The 16,519-nt window shown below is 35.7% G+C and overlaps 1 protein-coding gene across 1 annotated transcript in view; it reads right to left on the bottom strand.

Annotated features, from left to right (window-relative positions):
- il6st (interleukin 6 cytokine family signal transduce) overlaps positions 1 to 13,906 on the bottom strand; it is a 31,801-nt gene extending 17,895 nt beyond the window's left edge. Inside the window, exons 1-9 of the mRNA XM_084104729.1 lie at positions 13,684 to 13,906; positions 5,524 to 5,601; positions 5,127 to 5,435; positions 4,072 to 4,210; positions 3,795 to 3,961; positions 3,514 to 3,668; positions 3,067 to 3,232; positions 1,914 to 1,990; positions 1,582 to 1,771 (exon numbers count right to left, since the gene is read on the bottom strand). Coding sequence (XP_083960855.1) covers positions 1,582 to 1,771; positions 1,914 to 1,990; positions 3,067 to 3,232; positions 3,514 to 3,668; positions 3,795 to 3,961; positions 4,072 to 4,210; positions 5,127 to 5,435; positions 5,524 to 5,578 — 1,258 coding nt within the window. The 5' untranslated portion in view covers positions 5,579 to 5,601; positions 13,684 to 13,906. The remainder of the gene's footprint in view (positions 1 to 1,581; positions 1,772 to 1,913; positions 1,991 to 3,066; positions 3,233 to 3,513; positions 3,669 to 3,794; positions 3,962 to 4,071; positions 4,211 to 5,126; positions 5,436 to 5,523; positions 5,602 to 13,683) is intronic.
- Positions 13,907 to 16,519: the final 2,613 nt, after the last annotated feature.

Genomic DNA, 16,519 nt, shown 5'->3' with positions numbered 1-16,519 from the left:
ATGAACCACAAACACAACACACGTTACACCTTTCATATGCCCTATTCTCTTATCTAACCTTCTACAATACAGCACTATTGGATGGACAGACAGACAGACAGATAGATAGACAGAACAATAGATAGACAGATACATATCAAATCATATATATATATATATATATGCTCTTACAATTAATTTCAGTTCTTTTGGAATTTCATATTTTACTGTATATCTTAGAGCTAGAATTTTAATTCATGTATATCACATACACATGGCCATTATGATATCAATATGGCTGACTTTTCACATCCATCACAACAAATTAATTTATTACCATTTATATTACACTATCTTTACAAATTAAATGTTTCTGTTTTCAGTTAAAATGGTGTCGTGTTAGCGGCCCCTAAGTTAATGACTAATGATCTTTGCAATGGAAGTTAATCAATCAAAAACTAACTTTAGCTGGACAATAACTTTATTCTAGAGCTGCTGTAAACCCAAAATAGTCACTGTTACTTTAAAGGGGTAGTATAATGCCACTTTTTACAAGATGTAAAATAAATCTCTGCTGTCCCCAGAGTGTGTATGTGAAGTTTTAGCTCAAAATACCACACAGATAATTTTTTACAGCATGTTTAAATTGTCCCTTTTTGACGGTGAGCAAAAACGCGTCGTTTCGTGTATGTCCCTTTAAAAGCAAATGAGCTGCTGCTCCTGGCACAGGGGGCGGGGCTTTAAGAGCTTTTGTGTGTGTGTGTGTTAGCAGCTCTGATTACCTCACGCAGACAAACACTAAAATGTCAGAAACTGTTCTGCCTTTTATGTTTAAACTGAAGTCGGACAATGATGAAGAGACTCAAGAAGAAGTGACAACATGTAGAATGCAACAGGACGTTTCCGAATGGTTAGTTGATGAATTTATGTTGCTGATGTGGAGTTAACTATCTTCAAGTCTCTGATTAGCATATTCTGTCATGATGATCTATAAATTGCTCGTGTGGGAACTGTTGTAAGATGTTACAGAGTGATATGCTATTGCATTTCTGTTATGCACTGTATTGCATGTGAAAAGACGGATGCGACAGCTTGAGCAGACTCACAAATGTGCTCGACTACAACTCTTCCTCTTCTCAACACTGCTTGCATGTTCCCGGGGGCGGGGTTTATGTAAATTTTAGGGATAGTGATGTCACTAACCCGGGAGGAATGTCCTGTAGTCCCTACCAGCCATTTGTTGTAGTCCTTAAAAACAATTTCTTTAAAAGCAAATATCTCCCTTTGCTTTGAACTTTGAGCATTGTAACTTTGCAGATGTCGTTTATGCTCAAACAGCAACATTACACACTAACTAAAGTTAGAAAACTGAAATCATGATCAACCACCCCTTTAATTTCTTATTATCACTGTAAAGCTGCTTTGAAACAATCTATATTGCTAAAAGCGCTATATAAATGAAAGTGACTTGACTATCTGGTGAAGTCCTACAGGCGTTCTGAAGGCAACAGAAGGGTTAAAATGTTACATGTATAATGAAATAAAAAAAAGTAATAAATTGTTTAAAATAACTAATGAAAAATACTGAAGTCTTTAATATACCTTGATCTGATCTTGGAATGAATAAAGTTGCATTAGGAGACACTCCAACTGAATTGGATGCAGTTATTTCAATGGTTGCCTCTTTTCCTGGTGGCAACTGCATCTGATGCATCTGATTATCTGCGATTTCAAGCTTCCCGTTGATATACAGCTCGTATTTAGTTATTACTCCATTAGCTTTCACAGGAGGCTGTTATAGGAGACAATATTAAAATGTTTAATATTGAACTTGTCAACAGAAATTGAATATTACACTAACAGAGACTTCCATGCTGTACAAACACTATAAGATATTTTATCATTTGCCAGGTGAAAACAAAAAAGTAATTTACCTTCCATAGTAATTTGACATTTCTATTATCAAGACTGGGCTCGATGATTCTCCACAGATCTGGTGCGCTTGCTGGCTCTGAGGAAATAAGATGGTTTAAAAATAAAAATTGATAAATATTAATGCAATATTTTTGAATGTTGGGAAGTAATTAAGCAGTGATTCTGCTAACTTAAATATGCATTTTAGTAGCTTGACAGCAATTCAGCTGCTTTTTTACATCACTTTTTTAATGTCATGTTGTTCGTGCATGCTTTACTGTTTGCACACACTTTACTGTCAAGCAAGTCCAGAGAATGATCAAACTCACTCTCTTATTTATTGCATTGGAAAGTCAGATTCATTCTATTGAAGTGGTTAGTCTCACATTGCACCTGTAAATGATCTTCTCCAATTCATTAGTGAGTCAAGTAAAATGGTACGTTCGGATTCATTCTCCGCGTATTGCTGCATTTAAAACCGCTGAGAGCGACGTTTAGATGAACGTAAATATGTGCTGCGCGCTTTCCTCTCAATAACAAAATAAATACAACAAAAATGACAACGGTGAGAAAACAGCAGTTCAGAAAGCATCTGATCTTAGCGATCCATGACCTCTGCAATTCACCGACAGATGAGTTCATTAAAATTACACTGTTCTGATAGTTTTAGATCTGGCTTTTTATGAGACTATAGTTTGAATTAATCCCTTTTCTTTGCATGACACATTGACATTACAATACAAAATGGCTCTTTCGACATTACCCTCAACATTGTATAAGCATTTGTTTCGTGTGTCATTGAACGGAAGATAGATAAACATCACATTTTCTGGATTCTCCCGGAGAAAACTTCCAGAGTCCTTCACATAAAAATCAGCCCACAGGCTTTCATAGACAACCTAGGAAGTCGGGGAAGGTCTCCTTACAAGCCGTTCATAAATTGGCAATAAAAACGCTATTTGAAAATCGCATGAAAATTTGTAACTTTAACTACTTTAACTTTACAAACCTACAGCTTCAAAGTAGCTTCCCCGCAACATTGTTCTGAAGTCATCCTCAGTGTTTAGGAATATTTATTTAATTTTACAATTCTAGGATCCTTCCATCAGCTGTCCAAATAAAAACAACCCTTTCAGAGAAATGAAATAACTTTGGGAATAATACAGGTCATACTGGCTTCTGCAGTGCGAACTGTAGCATTGGCGCTCCAGTCACTCCAGTAGCTTGTCACTCCAAGCTGATCTTCAGTGCATCGCATCTGTACCACGTATTCAGTGTAAGGCTTCAGCGACTGCAGTCTAAACGACTCCGTGTGCGCTTGGGTATAATTCTCAGGCACCTGAAAGAGGGATTCAATTCATGAATAAAACACTGTGACTTTTTTTGATGTGAGGACTAGATGGAATGCAAGATTAACATAATTCAAGCTTGTACTGCATTGTTTGAAATAAGAAACCCCCACAGAAACATAATGAAATGCTTTGGTAGGTAAATAAAATGTTTGATCGGTCAAAACTAAAGATCACATCAAATTTTTCACTAACAATCACTATTCACATAAAAAAATCATAATTTGTCTTGACCGTTTTAAAATCTGAATTGCTTTTGGCTTTCTCGTACCTCGGTCCAAACATCGGAGTCTACTTGGCAGTATCTGATGACATAAGAGAGTTGCAAAGTAAACTTTTCAATGGGACGTTTCCAAGTAACCATGAGAGATGTGGAGAAGTTAGCTTCAGCAAGAGGTTGGACATCCAATGGTGGATTGGGTTTCGCTACAAAACAAATGCAAAAACAAATAAAAACCAAAAAATAATTAAAAAGTGAAGAAGATAGCTGAAGTTACGCATCCATATAGAGTGTATAATAACTCTTTCCTAATGCAAAAGCCCATATCTTACCAAACTTAAAAGCATCACATCGAAGTTCGTCTGACCGTACTGACCCCAACCCGTTCTTCACTTCAACCCACACAGTCACAATCATGTAAAATGGAAAACTGCTTAGGTTGACGATGCAACTGCTTGCAAGGTGCTGTTTACAGCAGCTGTAAAAGTCTAAATCACCTCTATAAAAAGAAAAAGAAGAGGAAGTAAGTGATACTCTAGTCTTTCATCTTGAATTAAAGGTGTAACAACTGATGCAGTGTTATTAGGTACAACAGCTACTCTTACATACATTTTAACGCGAAGGGTGTAAGTGGTGTCGAGCAGCGGATCCCGCGATCCTGGATCCCAGGAACAATTTAAGTGAGGGGAAATAGTACTGCCCTCCTGCACAGCAATGCACATCAGATTCTCTGGTTTCAACGGAAGGTCTGGAGGTCATAAACAGAAAAACATTGTATGTAAACAGAATACCTGTACATAAATGAATAAAATACATAATGAAGTAAAAGTCAATAATACATTAGCTTTTAAATAATGAAAAAAACATTTCTGGCATTTCCCACAACAGAAGGGCTGCTTTTCTCCTACATTTTTATAAACAAATTAATAAAAGATTCTTAAAGGGGCAGTTCACTGAAAACTGAAAACTGTCAATATTAACCAAATGTTCTAAAGCCACACACTAGCTTTCTGTGTGAAATAATGATTCCGTTATTTGCTGAAAACATTCTTGAAATCTCATTTAATTCAAATAGGGTTTTTTGAAGGTTGTCGGGCCAGGTGTGACCTCAACGATCATGGTCTTTGAAGAAAAAAATACTTTATTCGGAATTGAACTTGAGCGCTACTGAGATCTCAAATCTAAGGCAGGGAAAGCTTATAATGACTGAAATGTCTTTTCCTGACACAAATGTCTGGATACTTGGATACTTTGCAATATGTTTCCTCTGTGTTCCATGGAAGAAACAAAGTCAATAGATTTTCATTTTTGGTGGAACTATCCTACGGAGCCCCTAAAGGGGAAAAACATACGAGACAGGAGGACAAATTATGCCATTGCTTTTGAGGTTCTCTCGCAAACGTTTTTCGTTCCCTGAGAAACACTGCGTTCACTCGCAAAACGTATGTGTTCCTCCAAAAAAAAAGCAAAACATTTACGAGAGAATGCAAAAGCATTGACATATAATTTTTCCTCTCATTTCATCTTTTTTTCCTTCACCATGTCCCTTTAGGGGACTATCCCTACAATATGTACAACACTAAAACACAACTGGAGTGTGGAAGAATTCCAGCCTTTTAATTAGAAAGTAACACATGATGTGATTGCAGCAAGAAGACACTCACATCCTGGAAAGAGTGAGACTCCATAGGAACACGGTGCTACGTATGACAAGGACTTCCTGCTGGCTATGCACTTCAACCAGCCTTTCATGTTTCCGCTGACCTTAAAAGTAACACTGGCGGCCGTTTCATTTATTTTATGATAATGCTGCTTTGCAATGCTGCTGTTATCATCCAAAAACCATTCAATGTCATCTGAGGTGTAATCAGATCCCTCCCGCAGGTGACATGTCGCGGTGAAGTTTTTTCCCATCTCAACAGGAATACTACTGTTGGAGTCTGGAAGAATTTTTACACAGGTTGTATTGGTTCCTGTGTGGACAAAACACTAAATTGAGTATCACTAAAGAACAATTAAGAAACTGTTAATTGGGAGTAAATGACTTGTGACATGGCTTACCTATTGTATAGTGCAAAAGCATCAAGAGTAAGAAGAAATGATGTGAAGCGTCCATTGTCACATCAAAACTGGATATATCTGAAAAAATAAAATATGGACATCAAAAGATATAGATATAGTGAATACAGATAGTGGTAATTCCCACTCAGAACATTTCATATCCCTGTAATGTATGTTTTCAGATTAAACTACATGATTTCACTGCTGTGGGTCGAGAGGGTCGCTCCCATATGCTGCAATTAAACGTCTACAATTGTTTTTAAATAACGCTCCACTGTCAGAAAGAAAAAAAATGTACCTGTCACTGGACCACCAATTTTTCAATGAAGTAAAGTTTTTATCCAAGAAATTAGTAATAAAGAACATTGAAATAAATCAAGAGCAGTGAGTTTTTTTTGCTTGGTTTCTTGATTCATTTTCAGGTTAATATTAAGGACATCACTGTCGGTTAAATCACTGCTAATTCAATTTGGAAAATGTTAAACTCACTTCAGACTGTTCGTCCCGACTCGCAAACATATGCACTATTCTATGGCGTTTTGTTGTAGTGTGTTCACACTGAAAATTACAAAAAGAAAAAGACAACTTTAAATACCCGGATGATGCATAGAATTAACTGGGGGAAAACTGCTATAATCTTATAAAATTTAAACACTACACTGATGAGTATACAGTGCATAAGTACATAGAGTATAAGTGTGTAGTGCGTCAGTCAACATTTTTGACAATCAGCTATTTTCACTTGAAGCAACTTGAGTCTCTTAAATTTGAATTACCCTTTTTATGACAATTGTTTACTCTGGCTTACAACTAAACCCACCATTATCTAAATCTTTGAATTACTTTCTTCCAGCTTATACCCGGACATCAGACTTTTCAGACTTTTTCAGGTCATCCCCTTTACTGCAAACGTCTAATCTAATCTACATTTAAAAGTTCCAGGGCTTTTATGAAGCTCCAGATCAAACTTGCACAATTTGCACCGAAATCGAAAGTGAATGGTGTTGAAGTTTTTGGCAAACAAACTCTACAGCTCTTTTCTATTAATGTAGCATCGTTTCAAAAAATGTTTTCACCTTTATGCTGAATAGACAGCCAAGTTTTATTTAAAGTCCCCCTGCAGTCAATCATTTTATCCTTTAAAACTCATCTTTGATCACCAAATGATATATTTGAGCATTTTTCTTCATGCCTTAAAATATCTTGAATGTAACTCGACACCCTTGCCTCATTTAGTATGCGTGGTTCTATGAATATGCAAATGAGCCCCGCCTCCACTCACTCACTCAGCTCAGAGATCCACTCGTTGACGATCACACGTTGATCTGATTGGTTACAAGGTAGTTTGTGGCGTCAGAAACACCACCGATTTCAAACCGTGTTTTTGAGATTAATTTGTTTGATTTAAAGAAATCAACATGATATGAAAATTTTAAAACAAAGTTAAAAAAAATCTAAATAAACTAAAGACGTGCAGCACACGCATGAACGCTAACTGTCAATCTCTCACTGAGCAACGGCTAACTTGAGCTCCTCATTTCCCTCCAGATAGACATCCTGTTCATTTTCATACCATTACTCAAATAGAGTTATGAGGGAAGTTATAGTTCCTTTAATACTTCCTTAAATTCCAACACAAGCAATTTCAGTTTTTCCACAATAAAGAAAAAATTAATTCCTCTGAAAATCTATTTTACAAAATGGTAAAATTACCTGAAATTAAGGATATTTGTATCATTTGATATTTTTTTCTTTATGTCTACCAAAACTATCAAAATTTATATTAATTTAGAAATTAAAAGCAATATTATCATAGAAAATGTGTATTCAAAACATTGCATGAATAGCATTGTTAACGTATTTTTAACGTATGAATAGCATTGTTAACGACAACGTCGAGATAATTCTGAAAGCTTGGATTAAATTATATTAAAATGTTTTATTATATTTGTTTTATCAAGTGATTTATTCCATTGTTTATTTTCCTTTTATTACATTTCTGTATCTATATATTTATTTATATTTTTAATTTCTGCAGGTTTGGTCCTCAAACCTCCATACAATTGTCGCCTTACATACAGTATTTGAACCAATTATTTAATACAAAATAATCTACATCAAACCCCTTTTCTGTTTTTTCTTATTTTTCTTAAATTTCGGTCCTCCTGTCTCTATGTGTTCTAGACAGGCGAAAACACACTATCATTTTTTAAACGATTGTTTCAAAATTGTTGTCACAGAATGTAGTTTTGAGAGTTTTTCAGAAGAAAATATAGTTGTTTAAACTTCATACATGCAGTTTATTAATAAAGATAGCGCCTATTTGAACTTTTGAGTGATTTTGATCCTCAGTTTGTGATTTGTTCACAGGAAAGTGACATCAGAAGCGAACAACCAATCATGTGAAACGTGCAATTGCTGAGAGTAAACACTTAGCTGATGATGAAGAGACCATTGTGAACAATATGAAGGGTTGCACTTTTTTTTACAGTATGTGCACTTACCTAAGAAAATACTGGGTAATATAACGCAACTACATGGATGGGTTAGGATTAGGTTCAGGGTTAGAACCTAGTTATTACACAAATATTGCAACTACTATAGTAAGTACATAGTATGAAGGTGAAACTCGAAAAATTAGAATATCGTGCAAAAGTTCATTTATTTCAGTAATTCAACTTAAAAGGTGAAACTATTATATTATATAGACTCGTTACATGCAAAGTGAGATATTTCAAGCCTTTATTTGTTATAATTTTGATGATTATGGCTTACAGCTTATGAAAACCCCAAATTCAAAATCTCAGAAAATTAGAATATTACATGAAATCAATAAAAAAAAGGATTTTAAATACAGAAATGTCGGCCCTCTGAAAGTATAATCATGCATATGTACTCAGTACTTGTTTTGGGGCCCTTTAGCATGAATTACTGCTTCACTGGCAGAGTGGCATGGATGCTGTCGGCCTGTGGCACTGCCGAGGTGTTATGAAGACCAGGATGCTTCAATAGCGGCCTTCAGCATGCTTTATTAAAGGTCCCGTTCTTCGTGATCCCATGTTTCAAACTTTAGTTAGTGTGTAATGTTGCTGTTAGAGCATAAATAATATCTGTAAAATTATAAAGCTCAAAGTTCAATGCCAAGCGAGATATTTTATTTAACAGAAGTCGCCTACATTGAACGGCCCGTTTGGACTACATCCCTCTACTTCCTTCTTTAATGATGTCACTAGAACAGTTTTTTGACTAACCTCCGCCCACAGGAATGCTCCCTCAACTCTACCGTTTATACTTGCGCACTTCTTATAACTTACTGTGTTTACTCAGCTCTTACGGTGATTTTCTGAAGTAAAACTGACGCTTCATCTTTTGTGTGATGTACAATAAACTTTATTAAACTCATCAGTATATGTTTGATCATCATTTGGACCTGGTCCGAAACAGCAGACTTGTAGGCTATTAATAAATAATGGATACATACAAGCAGATGACAAATACGTTATAATAACCGTAATTAAACTACTAATCTATACCTGTTATACAGCACTCTGACTCTGTAGGCATTATTGTCCGACTCGAAATGAACACAGTTACTGAGAGTTTCTGATATTATCATCATTCCGTGAGATGAAATTGTCCTGAGAGACTGAGCGTGAGCTCGTGAAGCTCCGCCCCCTGTGACGTCCAGCAGCAGCTTATTTGCATTTAAAGGGCACACACTAAAACAGCGCGTTTTTCTGAGCCCCAAAAAATGACAATTTAAACATGCTGTAAAAAATGATCTGTTGGGTATTTTGAGCTGAAACTTCACATACACACTCTGGGGACATCAGAGACTTATTTTACATCTTGTGAAAAGGGGCATAATACGGGACCTTTAAGTCCAGACTAGTCAACACAGTCATCTACCAGGACATTTTAGAGCACTTCATGCTTCCTTCCAGGGTTTCTGCACACTTTTTAAAGTCAAATTTAAGGCTTTTTAAGACCTTTTTAAGACCCGAAGAAATCAAAATTAATACCATGCATTAGGGGTAGGGCTGTTGGAACGAATTCCGAAATTCGAATATAATTAGAATATTAAAAAAATCAATACTATTCGAATGCTGAAGTTCCTATTCGAATATTGCTTTATGTATATTTAAAAAAAAAAAAATGCAATCTTGCCTTTCTCGCCGCCTTGGCTTACACGCATATGAAAATTAAATGCTTTTGTTTCGTCTGATGAACAATAAAGTTTTTGAATCGTAACACAATTGTGCACGTTATCCACGCTGTATCATCATAACAATACTGTCAAAAATCGCGGAGAGCAACGTCTCCACGGAAACAGAGATCACCACTCCTGACAATTTGATTCAGTCCACACTACAACGTGAAAACGGCGTTTTCAAATGTATCCACTTTGGAGTGTGTTTTCATTAATAAAAACGCCGTCTCAGTGTGGACGGAAGGCCAAAACGGAGAGAAAAATATACGTTATTTTTTATGACAACGTTACACCCTGACAAGCTAGGCGATCTGTCCGAGGAACCGCCTCTAAAACAGGCAAGAATTACTTCTTTTCTGCCTCTCTCCTCATCACGGGGCTTACCAGCTGTCCGCCAAAAGGCGATAACAGACAAACTGACACGGTTTATCTGTGAAGATATGAGACCGATCAACATCACGCATTGGCGATCCATAAGACTGTGTAATGTCGTAAATATTAATAATAGGATGAATTTGAGCATTTAATATTCAAATATTATTCTAATATTAAATAAAATAAGGAATGGAATTCGAATAGTATTATAGATGAAGATTGACAGCCCTAATTAGGGGTGTGCAATATTGACAAAATATGTCTCGATATTTTCAAAGTTTTGTTGATAATAATTAGATAATATTTTACTGATTGTGTTTCTGTGCTTGGTGCCATGGCTGGTTTAGGCCTGTTGTTGACAGCTGACTGACGAAGATATTCATATTTTTCATATTCTATGCAGTGGTCGGTTCACAGTAGTGACCGAAATTAACATTTTTTATTAAGGGGTAATATTTGCCATCTTAAATTTATTTCCAGGGGCATTTTCACCTATATATATGGACATTTGTAGATGTATGCATCACCTTTTATGTCAAATTCTAACATTCAAATTCAATTCTATTAGAATAATTACACAATACCACTGTTACCAGTCAAATTAAATCATTAAATCAAAATCCATCTTTGCAGTGCAGAGGTGACACAGAAATGGCATCAGATCTGGCATTAATATATTTACACTGCATTTACAATTGCATAAATAAAGCTATGAGATTGTTAAATATGAACTGATTTCTAATTTTAACGTTCTAATTAAAGGGTAGGCTACTTTAAATGTGAAACTAAAACTGTAGGAGCTCTCAAAGTAGGTGACAGCAAGTCACTGTCTTAATAAGTGAGTTGAGGGAGTCATTCAACGATTTGATCAAATGGCTGATTCATTCGGGAAAGAAGCAAGTGATTGTTCAATGAATCATTAAATTGATTCGTTCCGCGTGGATTCCATTCAAAAAATCATCGCTGTCTGTTGCATTGAGAGTTGAGACTCTGCTATGGCTTCATTTTGAAATTCTCGTCAGCGAAATAAAGGGAAAACAAACAATATTGACAATATTGTTTATAAAATGTAACTCACAATGTTAATTTATTGTTAATTTAACTGTTATATGAAATAAATACATTTGCAATTGTGCACGGGAAAATGGCACTCTTGCTGATGTGATATTGTAGGCCTATGATAACAACATAATATGATATAAATATAAGACAAAAGCTAATTTGGGAACATACCTATAATTGCACACATCACGCAGTGAGCACGAGAGACAAAAGCGACTCGTACATCGTTAAAACAATGATTACAATATCATAATAGACAATACACATCGCACACCACTACACACATTTATCATTTTATCATTTACCAACTCGCTTCTCCTTCTCTCCTCCTGTTTCGCGTGCAGGAGACGGACGTAATGCTGCCGCGAATGTGATGCGAAATGTCACGTGAACAAGCAAATCCACAAAGAAAGAATAATAAATAAAAATTACGCTAATTAGATGGTTCTAATTTGGAAAACATTTAGATATGTCCAAGTCAAATTGCCATCGAAAATGTAAGACCTTTCATAAGTAAAAATAAGACTTTTTATGGCCTTAAATTTTAAAAATCTAATTTAAGACTTTTTAAAGATCTGCGGACACCCAGCAGACAAGCTTTATGGAGATGCTGACTTCATTTCCAGCAGGACTTGGCACCTGCCCCACACTGCCAAAAGAACCAAAACCTGGGTCAATGACCATGGGATTACTGTACTTGATTGGCCAGCAAACTCGCCTGACCTGGGAGAGTAAATGCTAAAATTAAGTGTAATATAATGTTTTTTTTTGTGCAAGATTAATGTTAAGTGGGAGATTGAGTACTGATTAATATTTTGTTATGCTAATTTAGAAGAATTTCTGTTAATGTTGGTTTTAGGATAGTTACCATCATGGTGACAGGTGGTGCATGAGCTTGATTTGAGAGCAAATAAAATCTTTATATTGCTGCACTCATGCAGCAAGTGCTGTATAACACTATTGTTAGCATGATAACATAATAGTATGTTAGCAAACTAGTTTGTTAAAACTATAAGTTAATACTAATGAAAGTGTTCACATTGAGATTACATGAAGGTTTTAAGTTAAATGTATGAAATAGTGTACTCTGATTTTAATTGTTCTTAACTTGAAATGTTTAAGTACAAACTTAAAATCTGCCAGTTCTGCTTACTTAAACTTTGAATTTCAAAACTTAAAAAAATTGAGGCAATCGATTGCCTTACATTTTTTGAGTTCTGCTAACTTATTTGGGTTTACAGTGTACTTTTTGTGTGCAAAAAAAAACTAAAATACTGACTTCATTCAACTATTGATTTTCTTCTGTGTGGGCCTCTGAGTGAGTTCACGAGAGACACGACGCATGCGCGAGAACTGAGATGACGCTCACGATCATTTGATGGGAAAGTGTGAAAGGTAAGCCATTCATTTTGTGGCATTGGTAACTTAAGGCACTTTTACGTTTTCTTGTTGGCACTTTTACGTTTTCCCATCTGCGTCATCTCCTCAGTTCTCGCGCATGCGTCGTGTCTCTCGTGAACTCACTCAGAGGCCCACACAGAAGAAAATCAATAGTTTAATAAAGTCGGTATTTTGTTTTTTTCTGCGCACAAAAAGTATTCTCGTCGCTTGATAAACTTAAGGTTGAGCCACTGTAGTCACTTGGACTATTTACGATGTCTTTACTAACTTTTCTGGGCCGGCAGAATGAAATTACCTCGCAGTCTATGGAGGAGTGAGCAATTACTGACAGAATTTACATTTTTGGGTGAACTATCCCTTTAAACACATCTACACAGCAAGAGAAAACACTGCTGCTTGAAGCTTGAGAGGACTAGAGAGCAAAATATATAAATCGCTAATACGTGCACTTTGTAAAGAACTAAAATTATTTATTTATTTTTTTAAACTGTGTCTGGTTGTTATATACAATAATATATATACAATATTTTGTTATATAAATATACAAATAATCGCAAACAGATTATCATCATTATTTTTAACCAATAAATTATAATATAGCCTAATGTTGAGATTCCACAAGTAATAAAGTTATCTGTTATAGTATTTCCTATTGCAGATCATACTGTTTTACTACTTGATTTAATTTTAAGTTTATAAAATAAATAATCCATAAATAATAATCCAATACATAATCCAACAATTTTTAAACCACAGATCACAATTTTGGCCTCCTTAAACCTACACACGATTATAATAATATAGTATGTATGGTTTTTATTCCAATTATATTACATTACACTTGTTTCAGAGGCAAGGAAACCAGCAATATGTCCGTACATGTACAAGCTCCAGAAAATAATTCATACAGTAAGTATATTGTATTTAATAAGTTAGAATTACCAAACACAAAAGGTTTATCTTTACGTAACTTAACGTTAAATATCACAGTAACACGATCCCTGTCAACTAACGTTACACGGACGTTGAACACACTAAACGACATTATAGGATCATAAATGAGAGAATGATAATAATAAAACCAAATTGGAGACATTGTAATGGTTTCCTACCTTTAGAGGTGTTCACATTATATGGTTTACTGTGAATTTAATACTTGGAAGTCATCGCGGAGGATTAAGTCAACATGTCTGTTCTGCCCGTCCTGTATCAGTTATTTCCGGTTTCATCCGAACAGAGGATTACTTCATCCGGAAAGACCTGCAGGCACGCTCACGTTCACTGGAGACATTACTGTGTTTTATAGATCGAAGCATTCTGAGCATGCGCAGAACTAAGACTTCCTCGGTACCGAAACTCTTCTCGTGATTGGTCGGCAGAGCGGTCGGTCATTTAAATAAGCCTAGTGATTCATAATCTATTAGATTTCCAGTTAGTCCTCGCCCACTGCCCGAAACCCCTGTAAAATGATCTTGCTTCCTGAGCGTATTTACATGAATAAAAAAACAAAACAAAAAACATGAAAATGCTTGACAGACACATTAATGCTATTTTGGGGGCCTATTCTCGTTATAAAAAAACGTTTTCGAATTATTAACTTCAGTTTACCAACTTTATTGGTGCTATAGCTGTCACAGTATTGTGCAATCCAGGGACATTTAATGGTATGAAGGTACTTTTGTTGACAAAAGCCTTTTGTTTAGGACGTGTTATGACAAGCTTAAACGAAAACATCACTTTTCCAAATTACCCTCAGCACCAGTATATGCCTGCAGTGCATTGGCACATGAATAATGACAGTTGTTTAAGAGAACCATGGATTTCACAGTGAAATCTGAAGATCCCAAATATATGATGTCCTGCTGTGACAGATGGGTTTTGGCTCAGCTATGCTCTAAATCAGGGAAAACAAGTAATTAATCATATAAGTATCATAATAAGTATATATATATGTTTGTGTGTGTGTGTGTGTGTGTGCGTGTGTGCGTGCGTGCTTAGCTCGCTGGCGCCACCAAGCTAAAGTCATGTGTTTGATTCTCAGAAAATGCATAAACTGATCAAATGTGAACCTGAATATTGTCACAAACTGCCTGTTTTGGTTTCATTTTGATGAACTTTCTATTTGTTTTTATCAGCCACCTGTTTTCCTTTGTTCCAGTTTCCCGCTCCTCATTTGTAATGGTTTCTGAATAACCATCTGTCACCACCTGTTCATCATTTGAGCTCAATCACCCTGTCTATTAAAGTTCCTCCTTTTCATTCAGTTGTTGTCTGGTATTGTTTATAGACACTCAGTTATGTCGCATGCTTGCCTTTGGTTTACATTATTTTGTTGTATTAAAGAACTTTTGTTTGTAGAAACCTGTATGAACCTTTTTCATCATCTTCATCTGAACTAACCGTGACAAATATAAGTCGCTTGGCAGCGAAATGCAAAATATCAAAAATGCAAAATGCAGACCAAAAAAAACAAACAAAAAAACGAGACTGACAAATAAATCTATATCTCTTGAACAATTATTAAGAGATTCTGATTAGATCTTGTTTTATTTAGGCCTTTTTGGTTGGTGGTGTAGCTCAGTAAGGTTAGGGTTACTGGTGGGGTGGGGCAAGCCAACTAAAGGAACTGAATGCATTAACCTTTATAAATAAGATTAAAGCAACACTATGTAAAAATTTTTACCTTGAAATAATGTTTCCAAAATCGTTTCAGTGGTTCATCTAGTCGTAACAGGGTGAAAGGCACTCATGCATCCGCTTTGCGGTCCTTTATCTGCTATAACCACACTATGTAAGATTGCCAGATCAGGTCGCTGTAGTTTCTGTAGTTCTAATGAGACATAAGAAAACTGCAAATTTGACTAGCTTTACGGCAAGCGTTACAATAGTCATTATTTAGTTTTTCTTCGATTCTGATGTCGCAATACATCATACTTTCATAAAATCATGCATCATACTCTATCTTGTTTGTGGACATCGTTCATTGCAAAGCTGGTGCTGGATAAACAGCGAGTGTGCGTGCGACAGTAGGCTGCGGTAGGCTAAATTATTTACGACAGCGGTAATGGACAATTCTGCTTCCAACCTGTAGGGGGACCGCAGAGGAAAAGTTCCATAGTGTTGCTTTAATTAAACCATTTCTATTTTTGTGCAGGGTCATCTTCTGATTCAGCCAATGGACTGAGTTTGGGGGCGGGACTATCTGAAAATACAGTGAATAAATTACCTTAAAGTTATTGTATGCCAAAGACAGCTGTATACCCTCTTACAACATTTCATCTAATATTTCAAGGCCTAAATTTTAAAAGAATCAAATTAAGACCCTTTTATCATACTGATTATGCCCGGCCCCCCAAAAAAGGTCGCTGTTTTATATTTAAATTAGGCAAATGCTTAAGAGTCTATGACTGGATTATTATTGCAGTGATTATTATGTTTCTAGCATGTTATATGTTTGGCAACAGTTCTTCTAATACTAATTGATGGAGTGTGTAGCTTTTCATTTCTTAAACAACCATGTAGGAAACACATCATGGCCATATTCCAGGATGACAATGTCAAGATTCATCAAGCTCAGATTGTGAAAGAGTTGATAGTTTTGAGGAGCATGAAGAATCATTTTCACATATGAATCTGCTCCTCTGAGTCCAGATCTTAAATTCACTGAAAGTCTTTGGGATGTGCTGGAGGAGACTTTACAGAGTGCTGGACTCCTGCACTGACAATAGTCAATAGTCATTTATTATTGGAAATAAATATTGTGATGTTATTTCGATCAAAAGGTGCATTGATGTTTGGTTAGAGAAAAAAAACAAATGATGGTTAAATAGATGGCAACCCATCAATTAGGGTATTGCCAAACATATAACATGCTAGAAACATAATAATCACTGCAATAATAATCCAATCATAGACTCTTAAGCATTTGCATATTTAAATCCAAACAGC

The sequence above is a fragment of the Abramis brama genome (genome assembly GCF_963993115.1).
Source record: "Abramis brama genome assembly, chromosome: 25".
In the NCBI taxonomy this organism is placed as follows: domain Eukaryota; kingdom Metazoa; phylum Chordata; class Actinopteri; order Cypriniformes; family Leuciscidae; genus Abramis; species Abramis brama.
Note: the sequence above shows the minus strand (reverse complement) of the source record. Positions and strands in the feature narration are given on the sequence as shown.